General features: G+C 41.9%; 1 protein-coding gene across 1 annotated transcript in view; it reads left to right on the plus strand.

The window, feature by feature from the left end:
* Window positions 1-13,240, plus strand: part of TBX20 (T-box transcription factor 20) — a 68,822-nt gene extending 55,582 nt beyond the window's left edge. Inside the window, exons 7-8 of the mRNA XM_043979025.1 lie at window positions 9,502-9,614; window positions 12,900-13,240. Of these exons, the coding sequence (XP_043834960.1) occupies window positions 9,502-9,614; window positions 12,900-13,240 (454 nt within the window). The remainder of the gene's footprint in view (window positions 1-9,501; window positions 9,615-12,899) is intronic.
* The last annotated feature ends 956 nt before the right edge of the window (window positions 13,241-14,196 follow it).

Here is a 14,196-nt window from a genome sequence, read left to right on the forward strand (position 1 = left end):
TGAGACAATGCACATAAAGTTAGTTCTTTTTTTTTTTGAGAGTAGACCTAATGTAGTGCCTAGGAAGGAAAAAAGAAGAGACAGAGTTATTATAGACTACAATGTGCAAGCTATTATGCTAAGCACTTTAGGGATTTTATCTCGTTTGATCCTTAGATAGATCTTTATGTTTGGAATGAAAAGGACCTGGGTTTGAATCCTACCATGCTTCCTAGCTATGTGACTCTGAGCGAGTTATAAAAACTCTCTGGACCTCAGTTTTCTCAGCTGTAAAAAATAAAGGGGTTGGCTTCAATAAACCCTGGAATTCTTTTAGCTCTAGCTCCGTGACTCTACAACTATGGGGATTTTAAATGTCATATTCCTTTTGGCTGTGACAAAGAAAATGAGCAAAATAAGAAATACACTATAGCGGCCTTGGGAGATTTAAGAACTTTGCTTTACTGATTTTTGACAAGCAGAGAAAAGCCAGCAGAACTAGATCCTAATTTGGCTTTTTTAAAAAACTTAAATCAGGGCACATGGTGCTAATGGCATCGACTAATCCCCACTTGGGTCCTCTACCTCTGGGAGGGCCCTTTTGTAGAGATACTTGGAATACCTAGTTTCAAATAGGTTAAATGACTTTCCCAGAGTCACACACATCTAGTAAGTGTCTGAGGATGGGTTTGAACTTAGGTCTTCCTAACTCCAGGATCAGGGCTCTGTCCACAGCTGCCCCTAGTGGGAGGAACACATCCAGCAGGGGCCAAGTTTATACTGGAGAGGAGGCAGCCTAACCTCCTCGGGGTATGCCTAAAACCTTGAGAGGGAGATCTAACTGGCTTAGTTTTAGAATAGTAAACCAGAGCAAATTTGTTCCATCTATTTTTTCCCCAAAATGTGTAACTCTAATCAGTCTTTTTGGTAACCATCATCAGCATACAGGGTTAAAGGTGGAAGGGAAGCAGAGTGCAAACCTCTCATTTTGCAGATAAGGAAAGTGAAGCCAAGAGGGGTGGCTCAGCCATTAGGGGCTATGTTTACGACAATTATTGACTGATTTCTGTTACTCTGGCTTTTTTTGTCCTTTGAACAATAATATCATATCAAGCTTTGTAGTGGTCCCTTCAATAATTGAGTGGATGTGGGGATGAAGTCCATCACCGAATTTCTTGGGGATTTTTGTTTGTTTTTTGTTTGTTTTTTGCAGGGCAATGGGGGTTAAGTGACTTGCCCAGGGTCACACAGCTAGTAAGTGTCAAGCGTCTGAGGCCGGATTTGAACTCAGGTCCTCCTGAATCCAGGGCCAGTGCTTTATCCACTGTGCCACCTAGCTGCCCCCCATCACCGAATTTCTGAGATGAGAAGGGGATGGTTTTTCACAATAACCTGCCTTAGAAAGCCATGTTGCCTTGCTAACCAGCATCACCAATTGAGCGACGGATGTGTGTGTCCTTAGAAAAAACTCTTTGCACTTTTCCTTTTGCTCCCGACAGGGCCAGGGAGGGGGACATAAACAACATGGTCTGCCTTTTCTTCATAAAGTCTTCAAGTAGATGGTCCCGATATGCCCGCTGTTTTCAATCACTTAAAAGGCAATCATTTGATTATGGTGTCCTCTATGCAGGGCTGACCATTGCTTTCAGTCCACATCCAGTTAGGATGACGCAAGTAAATCACTTTGATTAGATGCTATATTTTTCCAGGAGACTCGCATAAGTAATGATGCCAGCGTCCTACCCAGCACAAAATGGATATAATGGCTTTTTTGTAGGAAAGGGAAATGTTTGCTCTGGCAGTGATTGATGGTGCTATTTGCAGGATGGTTTTCCTTGGGATTTGTCTGCCTACTGTTCCAACCACCCCATTGGGTCTTTAGATGAACCTAACCCAAGGCATCTGGACCCCTTAAACAAGATTCCAAAATTGTAACTTCCTCCATTTAGGGAACTGGTAAATATAATTTTTCCTCCTAAAAGTGTAGTTTGCTGAATTTTAGAATTCATAGCAAAGTACAGGGATGGAGGAGAAAGTCTACTAGAATTCAGCATCAGGTTAGCGCTCAGCACGGTTCCTAGCATTTTTTAGGTACTTAATGAATATTCGTTGATTGAGAAGGTGTGGGCTGGAAATACAGGTCTGCCATATATGAGGCACACCACATAATGCTGCCTCTGCTGTTATCATTATTATTTTTAAAAAGTATCATTACCAATGCAGTTATCTGCCACAATCTTAACCAGTGACTCACCATGGCAGGAGGTAAAACTGGATTATTAAAAACCAGACTTGTGTGATGTTGAGTAAGTTACCGCAGCTCTTGGGGCCTTCTTCTGCAAAGGATGAGCCCTCTCATTTTAGGAAACCACTTCATCAGAGAAGTTAAGGGACTTGCCCAAGTTTACTGGGCAAGAGTGGGATTTGAACATCCAGGATCTGACAGTCAGCATTTTTTCCTACTTCCCCTTACTTGGATGCTGATGGATTACAGTGAAAAGAAGCCTATATCTGAAACCAGAAAACTTGGGTTCAGTTCTTCTTTGGCCACTTACCTGTATGACTGTAGACAAGTAACTTCATCTCTTGGGGCCTCAGTTTCCTTATCTGTACAATAAGGGAGTTGAATCAGATAGTCTCATCCAACTCTAAAGCTATGCTCCCCAGATCCAAAACCAATGCTTCTCCTCCCTCATCACGCCCGTTGGTCAGACCAATCTGAGCATAGGTTAGTAGGAACCTGACATAGCTGAGTTTGTCAGCTCACTTGGCTTTCTCCCCCAAAGGCCGACGGGAAGAAGCAAACTTAGACACAAGGAAGAATCTCCTAACAATCTGAGGTCTATTGATGGTCTTCAGACAGAGGCTTGAGGTCTCCTTGTCAATATATTTTGTAGAGGGGAGTTGTTTTTAAGAGTAGGTCACAAATAGATAATCAGTGGGTTTCCGTCCAGTACCGAGATTCTGTGGTAAACCAGATTCTTCCAAATACTCAAGACATTCTTTTTTTTTTTTTTTTTAGTGAGGCAATGGGGGTTAAGTGACTTGCCCAGGGTCACACAGCTAGTAAGTGTTAAGGTCTGAGGTCAAATTCCAACTCAGGTACTCCTGACTCCAGGGCCGGTGCTCTATCCACTGCTCCATCTAGCTGCCCTACTCAAGACATTCTTAATCCTTTCAAATCTATTCACAGGAATATCACCCCATTAGGATGCACTGGTTCCATTTCATGATGTTATGGAATCATGGTGGTGCTGTCTGGTGGAGATTCCCAGGGGCCTTTGCTTTAATGAATTCATCAGCTGACTTGCATGGAACTAGATGTGTTTGGGCCAGTCTAAAGAAAGTGGCAGATTCATTAGAGTTTAATATTTTTTTTTTAGTGAGGCAATTGGGGTTAAGTGACTTGCCCAGGGTCACACAGCTAGTAAGTGTTAAGTGTCTGAGGCCAGATTTGAGCTCAGGTACTCCTGACTCCAGGGCCGGTGCTCTAGCCAGTGTGCCACCTAGCTGCCCCCATTAGAGTTTAATTTGCTGTTTCATTGTCAAGTCCTAATCTGTGTTTAAACTAATCTCTCACTTATTTACTATCCTTTTTTTCCTTCTAGTGAATGATAAGATATTTTAGCTTTACCTTTTTGTAGGCTCACACTACTAAACAAGGGATATTTATTTAATCCAGTAAGTTTATTTTTATAATAGCTGCTTTTAGTATACACGTACCCATAGAAAAAGAAACCCACAATCTTACTAAAACCACATTAATGGATATCTACTTTATTTTCCCAGGGCTGTGACAAAATTTAGTTTATACCCTATAAAGACAGTGTTTGAAAAGAAAGCTAGATGACTCAGTGGATAGAGTGCTAGACCTAGATTCAGGAAAACCTGAGTTCAAATGTAGCTTTGGACATTCACTAACTGTGTGACCCTGGGCAAATCATTTAACTTCTGTTTGCCTTAAATCACTGGATAAGCAAATGGCAAACCACTCTAGTATCTTTGCCAAGAAAACCCCATATGGGGTCACAAAGAAAGAGATTACATTTGACATTTGGAGATATGTGCAAATTATTTATAGAAACAAATTATTTTTAAAGTACTCAGGCACTTTTAGAAAGCTGGATTTGTGAATACTTAAAAGCAATATGTAGCTAGGTGGCATTAGAGAAGGGAATGGCAAGCCAATCCAGTGTCTTTGCCAAGAAAACCTCAGATGGGGTCACCAAGAGTTGGATATGCCTGAATAACAACAACAACAACAGCTAAGTAGCACAGTGAAGTGTTGGATCTGAAGTCAGGAAGACTTGAGTTCAAATTCAGCCTTAGACTCCATCTAGCTGTGACCCTGTGTAAATCATTTAGCCTCTTTGCCTCAGTTTCCTCATTGCATGACCCTGGGCAAGTCACTTAACCTCTGTTTATCTTGGTTTCCTCAACAGGAGAATGGTCATAATAATAGCACCTACCTCACACAGTTGATGTGAGGACCAAATGAGATAATATTTACAAAAAGCACTGTGGATGCTACATCATTGCTTATTTCTTTTGACCCATTCCTCTTTCACAGATGAGAAAATTAAGGCCCACAGAAGTAAGATAATTGACCAAAGTTCACACATGTGTCAGAGGGAGTATTTGACCCCAAGTTCTCTAATACCAAATCCAGGGCTTTTCCTTTGTACCAGTTTACTTCAAGCTTCATGGGAGACATATATAAAGACAATTTCAAAATCATTTTGAAGAAGCCCAAGCTAAAACCAGACAAATAAATGGAGGAGATATCTCCTGCTCACAGATATGCTTAGAAAATATATTAAAAACCTGATTTACAAATTTAGTGTAATAGCAACCAAAATGCCAATAGGTTATTTCATCTAGATAAAGTCATAACAGAATTTACACGGAAAAGTAAGGGTTTAAGAATATGAATAACTATGAAAAAGAGAATGGTTTGAGGGGGTCCTGTCCTTCCAGATTTTAAAAACTGCTATTAAGAAATAAATGTAAAATCCTTCTGGTACTATACAAAAAATAGGGGAATAGATACATAAAAGTGGGATAGGGCACCTAAAACCAGAGCCCAGTGGGTATGAATATTGTTTGATAATCTCATATCTAAAATCATTAGGCAACAGAATCAATATTCAATAAAAATTGTTGGAAAAATTGTACCATACTATACTGCATTTGGTCCATTGCATTTGGGTAGATCACAATATACTTTGAAGCAGTTTGGCAAAAATAAAAAGGATTTCTACTCATATACCACAATAATTCTAACTGGATCAATGACCTAAATATAAAATAAAAACCTAAAAAACTGGAAGGAAAAATAATAATAGATTTGTCTCAACTATGGAGATGGGAAACATTTTTATCAATCAACCAAATGGAAGAAATTACTGAGGACAAAATAGATTGACTTGATTAGACAAAGATAAAGTGATTTTGCACAACAAAAAGCAATATCTCTAAGCCAAAAAGAAAAGAAAACAACTGGGAAGAAAATTGCAATAAATATTCTGACTAAAGGACAGATGTTCAGAATCTATAAGGAACTTATATATATATATATATGTACATATACACGGATATACATATACATATATGTGTACATGTACATTCATATGTATATATATTAATGATTGATTTCTCCCAATAGAGAAATAATAAAAAGAAATAGGCCAGACAACCTTCGAAGGGTAGGGACTGCACTTATTCTTTCAGGAACTCCCAGCTGAGGAAGCTTATGCTACCAATGCAAATCTGTGCCTTCCTTCTCTTGGAGAGTTATCGAGAGCGTTGAGATGTCAACGGAATTGTGGGGCCAAAATATTTCAAGGCCGACTCTATACCCACTACACAGCATTGCCCTCCATAAAATCATGTAAAGATCCTCAAATTCCCCGGTAATGAGAGGAATGAAAATCAAGACAACCACGAGGTTCTACTCCAATGAAGGAAAAATTGGCTGCAAACTTCAAACAAACAAAAATAAATGTCAAAATTCACTTTAGTGGTGATAGGATTATAGGGAAACTAGAAGCTGAGAATATGGCTAATGAGAATGTACAGTGGTTGACAAAAATTTATTTTATTTTTTATTATAAACGTAAGCAATAAATATGAGCATTCCAACAAAATATGAGCATTCCATACAAAGAACAAAAAAAGGAGAATTTTTTTTTCTGAAGCTGTGAATTTCTGTTCTAGGCTGTTTCCATAACGTATATTAAGTGGAAAATAGTAGGATCCAAATTGACCTTCTTGACTGTGTCTCTTCTCTTCATCTGAACTTCCTTCTCCTCTCTTTTCTGTATTGTTTTGGTGTTTCAGTCATTTTCTCATTCTAAAAATATGGTATGTGCCAAGAATGGGTGTGTCTTCCTTATCCGAGGCCAGTGCTAATCTCTGTGTCATTCTGCTTTTAGCACAAGCTCTACTGGAGTGAACAAAGGGTAATGTAGTAACATAGAGTAGGAATTCTAAAACTTATTACCGTCTTTGGGACTTGGTCATTTATCTGTGTGTGTGTGTGTGTGTGTCTTTTTGTTTTTGTTTTTGCAATTGACAGACCATCCATATGTGTCTGCGTATACATACACATACACATATATACACATGCTATATGGTTGGTTGTTTTCCCTCATTCTCAAAGAAGACCAAAATGGCATCACTATGTTAGTGTGACTGACTGTGACTGGTCAGACCAATACAAGCTTGGAAGGCTCTTCCACAGGTTGGGCACAACTAGTCCACATGAACATTTACACATCTCACCTTTCTTTTGAATTACTACAGTTCTGATTCTCTCATAGGGCACAGTGCCTTCTTCATATGGGCACAGCATGATGGAAGTGCTTTGCCATATCATCTCCCATGTCATGCAATAGATCCCAAAGTTCTTTACAGAGACCTTGAGAGTGTCCTTATGTCTGTCTTCTGACCTCCATGTGAATGCTTGCTTGCCTTTTGTGCATTCTCTGTGAGATAGTCTTTTAGGCAAACGTGTGTTTGGCATTTGTACAACATGCCTAGCCCATCTGAGTCGCTCTTTGTAGTAGAATTTGAATGTATGACACAAGTGGATAGAGCGCTGGATCTGGAGTCAGGAAAACATGAGTTCAAATCCATCTTGAGACACTAACCCTAATAACTATGCAAAGCACTAAATATTCGTTTCCCTCAGTTTCCTCATCTGTAAAATGAGGATAATGTTAATACCTATTTCCCAGGGTTGTTGTGAGGATTATGAAACAAAATATATAAAACACTTTGCAAACCTTAAAGTGCTATATAAATGCTAGCTATTCTAATTATATTAGAATATTGTTGTTGTTCAGTCATTTTTTTCAGGTGTATCCAACTCTTGGTGACCCCATTTGGGGTTTTCTTGGCAGAGATCTTGGAGTGGTTTGCCATTTCCTTCTCCAGCTCATTTGACAGATAAGGAAACTGAGGCAAACAGGGCCAAGTGACTTGCCTAGGGTCACACATTTAGTAAGTGTCTGAACTCAGGTCTTCCTGACTTCAGGCCGAGCACTGGGTAAATTACAATAATGCACCAACACACAAGCACAAGTTAGTTTGTTAGCTTGTGGAATGGATCGAGTCAGGCAAGACCTGGTTTTAAATCATGCCCCTACAACTTAGAGAGTTATAGACCTGGAGCTGGAAGGGACGTGACCATCTGGTCTAAATCCCTCCTTTTACTGATGAAGAAACAGAGGCTTTGAGAAGTTGAATGACTTGCCCAGGGTCACCCATGGAGTAAGTGTTAGAGAAAAGAGCTGAAGGCAGGTCCTAGGATTCTGCACGACCCCGGACATGTCGCTTCCTCCCTCGAGCCTTGGTTTCCTTATCTATATAAGCAGGGATCATGAGTGGTATGGTACCTTCCTCAAAGGATTGTTGTGAAACAATAATAAGAGAGAGAGGGTATGCTAAGTGGCATCAAAGTGTGAGTTAATATTATTATTGACCTGAGTCTTCTTGCAGAGGAATTAGTTGACTAAATTCTGCCCCATTTTCTCACAGCATCTCTGTATAAGAAAAAAACAAACTAGGAATGAAAGAATGAAAAAAAGCGTATTACTGCTTATTACATGTCAGAATACAAACACAATCCCTGCCCTCAGGGAATGTACATTCTAATAAATGTAGCCAACACATGAAGGGAAGTGGCAGTCAGGGAAGGGTGTTTTGGTCTGGAGAGAATGACCAAAACTGACCGAAAGTTGGCAGAACAGAAGCGTGGGTAGGGGCACGGGGTGCTGGAGCCAGCTCTAACTAGTTCTGGAGGGTCAATTGTTAAATATTCAATGTGTGCATTTACATTTCAGAAATCAACAATACTACAAATCAATTATCATCTTGTTGATTGCTTAGACTTAAGAAAGTGATGGAGAAAAGGTTAAAAGTGTGTCATGGGGACATCCCCCAACCTCCCACCCCCCCCCCAGAATGGGCCGTTATACATTTACCAGCAAACCACTGTGTGGGCAGCACTTTGAACCTCCCACAGAATTTCCTGTTGTGCTCCCCTTGTTGCCAGGGCTTCTGGGAGACAGTGGCATTAGGTGGTAGCCAATGACACTGGCCATCCTTCCGGGGTCTTTAGAGGCTCCAGGTGTTGGCAAAGAAGCCCAGTAGAGATTGGGTAGCACTGACCTATGATTGGTGGTATGAGAGATAGTAGAGGGAGTGCACAGGACCAGTTGAGGCTGTTGGAGATGCGCATTGTACCTTTGAGGGTTCAATCGTGGTTCTCTCACCTTGTGTCATTATTGTGATGGATGGGGACACTCACAGGTGTCTGTGTCCCTCTGGCATGTAGGCTCACGTTACTCTAGAGCCCAGACAACATGGACCAGCATTAGGGAAGTAATTGATGATGAAAGTTGTGGTCATATCCAGCCTAGAGGAGCTGACCTGCATTGTACACACTCACCTCACTTCCTAATTTTCCCCTCTATTGAAAGTACCCAGTGGTGGGTGTGACAGAGTTCTTCAGATTAACTTTCACACTTGGGTTCATAGGCTATAGTGTGATTTTAACACCCAAAAAGTCTAGGCACCATTTTCACTCTTATGTCTAACTTTCCTATCCAAATTCTTTAAAAGTTTTGCTCTTTTGTCCTTTACAAATCTGTGACACTCTTGGACCAGGTGTTCTGTGATACAAGATTTTAAGATTTCTTATGATTTATTCACAGCTGTACAGATCTCTAAATGTTCATTAATCAAAGAATGCATCTTGCAAGGCAGTGTGATAAAAAGGAAAGAGCATCTATCTCAGAATCAGAGAATATACATTCAGATCCTGGTTCTAACACCGTTTACTAGCTGTGTGACCCTAGGGAAGTCACTTAACCTCTGTTTGACTTAATCTACTGGAGAAAGAAATGGCAAACCCCTGCAGTATCTTTGCCAAGAAAACCCCACGGACAGTATGTTTCACAGGATCACAACTATCAGGACCAACTGAACAACTTTATTACTATCATTATTCCAATACAGGGAAAGTGTTGAGAGTCTGATTCAGAAGCATTCCTATGCCCGATCGCCTATCCGTACCTATGGGGGAGAAGAGGATGTCCTGGGAGATGACAGCCAGACAGCACAAAATAGAGGTAAGTTGGTCTAGCGGCCAGATAATCCAATGGCTAGAGGCTTGTTCCCAAGTAGAGAAAGGATGAGTTTTGTCATCAGTGAATGGGTTCCCTTGAGACATCTGTGATGGGAAAAACTGATCTTTGATGTGGTTGGCTAATATTTCTCTTTTTGCTAAAAATGAATTCTAGTTAATGAGCTGAAGCAGAAAGTAATAAAGATGGTAATTACTATCATTGGCACCTGAAGCCCTCCTATTAGAGTGTACATACTAGACTAGTATATACCAGAGGACTTCCCCAAGTTGCACAGCTGCTGGTGCTGACATCCAAAGCCAGAATGGCATCGACCTTGGATATAAATTAAAGGGACAGAGATGGAATAGGGTGTTGGACATTCAATCAGGGAACCTGTGTTCAAAGCCTGCCTCATACACTGCCTGAGGGACCATGAACAAATCTCTATCTCTTTGAGCCTCAGTTTCCCCATCTGTAAAACAGGAATAATAATTACTGCACTAAGTTATCTTAGAAATGGCAAACCACTCCAGTATCTTTGCCAAGAGAACCCCAAATGGGTTCACAAACAGTTGGACATAAAATGTATCTTATGGGGTTGTTTTGAGAAGAGGACTTTGCAAGCTTAAAGGCTCTAAGAAAATATGAATTATTATTGTGAAATTACCTTATGTACAGCCTAGGAGTTCAAGTTAGTTTTGTTACCCAGAGGGAAAAGTACTGGCCTAGGAATAAAGGAATTTGAGTACTGGTCCCAGCTCTGCCATATCAAAGATGCTCCTCAACATCTGTTAAGTCAGGGACAATGTCTGATCCACCTGCCTCATAGGCATTGACTGAGGTCAATAAAATTAAAAATGCTGGAAAGCATCTTCTAAAAATGCTTTCTATGGATACACACTGTTACCTGGAGCATCACTATGGTGGGATCTGAGTGGCACTTGAAAGTTGCCTTGACTCTAAGCCTGCCCCATCTGTAAGGGAGACACAACGTGGGGACCTCTGGGTAGCTGAAGGAAATGCTTGAAGGGGGAGAAAAGGAGAAGGGACCAAGATGAACTAGTGACTTTATAGCGTTAAGGCTGGCTTCAGTGACTGAGAAAAGCCAGAGGGGGGCAGGATAACCATTCTTGAATGTCTGCAGAAGTATTCTAAAAGTGGAACAAAGGGTAAACTGCCTCAACTTGACCCAAACAGGCAGAACAAGGAGAGATGGAGGAAGTTACAAAAAGGTCAGTTTAGGCTTGAGGTCAGCTTCCCTGATAATCGGAGCTGCACAAAAGTAGAGGTCATGGGTTTCCCCTTACTGAAGGTCTTTGAACAAAGCCTGGATGACCATTGGTCAGGTATGCTGTGAGAGGACTCTGTCAGATATAGGTTGTAGTGGATGACCTCAGTGGTCCTTTCAAATTCTAGATCCTGGGATATTGAGTTCAATATGCTAACGTCATCAGGTAGTGTCCCAGTTGGTGGATCTCTTGTATCCAGCCAGCCTAAGATACTTCCTAGCTGTGTGGCTCTGCGCAAGTCACTGAATTTTTGTTGGCCTCCATTTCCTTAACTGTAGAATGGGAATAGTAACAGCACCTACCTCCTGGGGCTGTGGTGAGGACCAAATGAACATTTGTCAAGCGTTTAGCAACGTGCCTGGCACTGTAGAAATGCTTATTTCCTCCCTCCCCCCTCTCACCCCAAAGGATACTTTCTCAGGTACTTACTAGCTGTGTGACTAACTCTGAACAAATCCCTTTCCTTCTCTCTCTCTCTCTCTCTCTCTCTCTCTCTCTCTCTCTCTCTCTCTCTCTCTCTCTCTCTCTCTCTCTCTCTTTGGTCTGGCAATGAGGGTTAAGTGACTTCCCCAGGATCACACAACTAGTAAGTGTTAAATGTCTGAGGCTGCATTTGAACTCAGGTCCTCCTGAATCCAGGGCCCGTGCTTTATACACTGCATCACCCAGCTGCCTCCCCTTCCCTTATCTTAACCCCAATTTCCTCATCTGCAAAATGAAGGGTCAGGATTTGAACCCAGGTCTTCCTAACTCTGGGCCCAAGACTCTATCCACTCTAGGACAGGAGCCATCACATCCCCCTCTCTCACTATGCATTCCCTTTTTGATTTTGTTTTGTTTTTTGGATGGATGGATGATTTCATCATTATAGAGAATGCCTTCCACCAAAACGGATGGACAATTCACTTCTAATTGCAGGGACTGTCTGGGAGTGACTTGTCAGAGTTTTCTTCTCTCTCCCCCCACTCCCCCAGCTAAACCTCCCCATGTCACAGAATGTATGCTCTAGACTCTTCACCCTCTGGTCACCCCATCTGGGGCACAGTCCTGCTTGCCAACATCCTCACCTACAAGAAGTGACCACAGGGCATGCTGACTCTTGTTTCCTTTGTTCAGGACATAAAACTTCTATTCATGTAGCTTCCAGGTGACAACTATGGCACATTTGAATCCAACTGAAAATTTGAGCTAAGCGGTTTTGCAGGGGCCATCACGAAAAGAGGATGTTCAAAAGAGACTCATAGACTTACTGCTCATTCCTTGAAGGATTCTGGGCAAGGCAATTCAGCTCTCTGGACTTCCAATGCCCTCTGAGGTCCCTCCCAACTTTACAATCTCTCATCCTGCATACTATTGACTGGGAGGGATCCATTCCTCAGACTTTAGAGAGTCTCCATCACTCTGGCCACTGGGCTACTTGGTTGAAGTTGAAGTTCATGTCCATTAGCAGCAGGCTGATCAAAATAAAATTTTGGATTTGCTGATGGCAATGCTAGAAAGATGAAGGTTAATGTCCACTGCTTAGAGTTCCTATATCTTACCATGACTTCAGTTGCTCTCTGGAAGTATACTGGCCATCCATAGAATATACGGTTTTCCATTTAATCAATAAAATGACTTTGTCTATGCTTTGTAATTACCTATTGTGCACACAAATACCCTGCCCTCCCCACAGTAGATGGAAAACTCCTGGGACTGTTTTGTTTTTGTCTTTGTATTGCCAGTGCTTTGCCTAAAGGAGGCACATCACAAATATTTATTGAATTGGATTTCCCTTTTCAGACCCCAAAAGGTGCCCCTTCCCCAAGAACATTAATTCATCTCAGTCTGTGGTTGTTTCCAAGTACCCTCCTGTGATAGCCTGGCCAGTTGCAGCTAAATACTCCATTATTAGTGAATCCCTTAAAACATACTTAACAGTAACATTGTTTAAGGTAATTGTGATAGGCTATTCAGTCCTTTACATATTGAAATTAATTGCCTTGCTTTCCGTTCACAGGATCAGCTTTTACTGCATCTGACAACTTGTCACTCAGCTCCTGGGTATCCTCTTCATCCAGTTTTCCCGGATTCCAGCACCCCCAGTCTCTGACCGCCCTGGGCACCAGCACTGCCTCTATCGCCACATCCATCCCTCACCCCATCCAGGGATCTCTGCCCCCCTACAGTCGCCTCGGGATGCCTCTTGCCCCATCTGCCATCGCTACCTCCATGCCGGGGAGTGGGCCCACGTTCCCTTCATTCCACATGCCCAGATACCACCACTACTTTCAGCAGGGGCCTTATGCTGCCATCCAGGGACTGCGCCATTCTTCCACAGTGATGACGCCATTTGTATGACTGGCCCAAGCAGAGGGCAGCTTGGATGTAGAATAGGCAAACTCGGTATGAAAAGAGAGGGTGGGGGTGTGGTGTTGGTTGGGGGACTCTCCATGAGGCATGGCACCCTTCAAGAGGAGAGATGGACCCAGGATCACATCATCTGCTAACACAATGCACTCACTATGGGCCAGTGGTCATCTGTAGAAGGGCTAACTTCTGGCTTAGTAGAGCGCCCATCTGGAACACTCAGAGAAAGTTTAGTGCGTCGGACATTAGCAGTGTATAAGATGCTATGTGGATGCAGTCACGGACAAATCCAACGTGGATAGGATTTCTTTCTGTTTTTTCACAGGTTCAAAGAGTTTCACAAGAGGCAATACCATAGCTTATAGTCATATAACACCATCTCTCCCTGTAAATAACAGGAGTCAATACTGAAATATTTGTAATGTGGTAGTTCGAGCATGTTTAGTTCACCTTAGCATTAGTTTGCAGAGAAAGCAACCCCTAAAAGAAGGGTGTCTCTTGTTCATGACTAGGCGGTAGTTACTACTAAGCATCCTTCTGTAATACTGAGAGGCCAGAACCATCCAAACCTAGCTCCCACCCATTTTGACTTGTTCTTCCCTCCCCACCCCATCTCCCCATTACTCCCCTTCTCTCTCAACCTCTTGCCATTCGTGTGTGTGTGTAGGAAGATACTTCTCTCAATCTTTTTCAGGTAAGAGACTGTAGATATCACACTCAAACAGAAGGTTTATTTTCAAGAGTCGTGTTCTTTTAAAAAAATCCTGCATAAACATTCATCAGCGAGCACTTTAAAACACAGTCTTGGGTAGTATTGGAGGATTTGTTTCACTTGTCATTATAGACTTTGAACTGGAAGGATAGCCCAGCCACTGGTACTGATGCCCAAGTCTGAAGGTCAGACTGGGCAAAATTCTCATCTCCTGAAGGTCAGCTCCCGTATCAGG

This window comes from Dromiciops gliroides, chromosome 1 (genome assembly GCF_019393635.1).
Source record: "Dromiciops gliroides isolate mDroGli1 chromosome 1, mDroGli1.pri, whole genome shotgun sequence".
Lineage (NCBI taxonomy): Eukaryota > Metazoa > Chordata > Mammalia > Microbiotheria > Microbiotheriidae > Dromiciops > Dromiciops gliroides.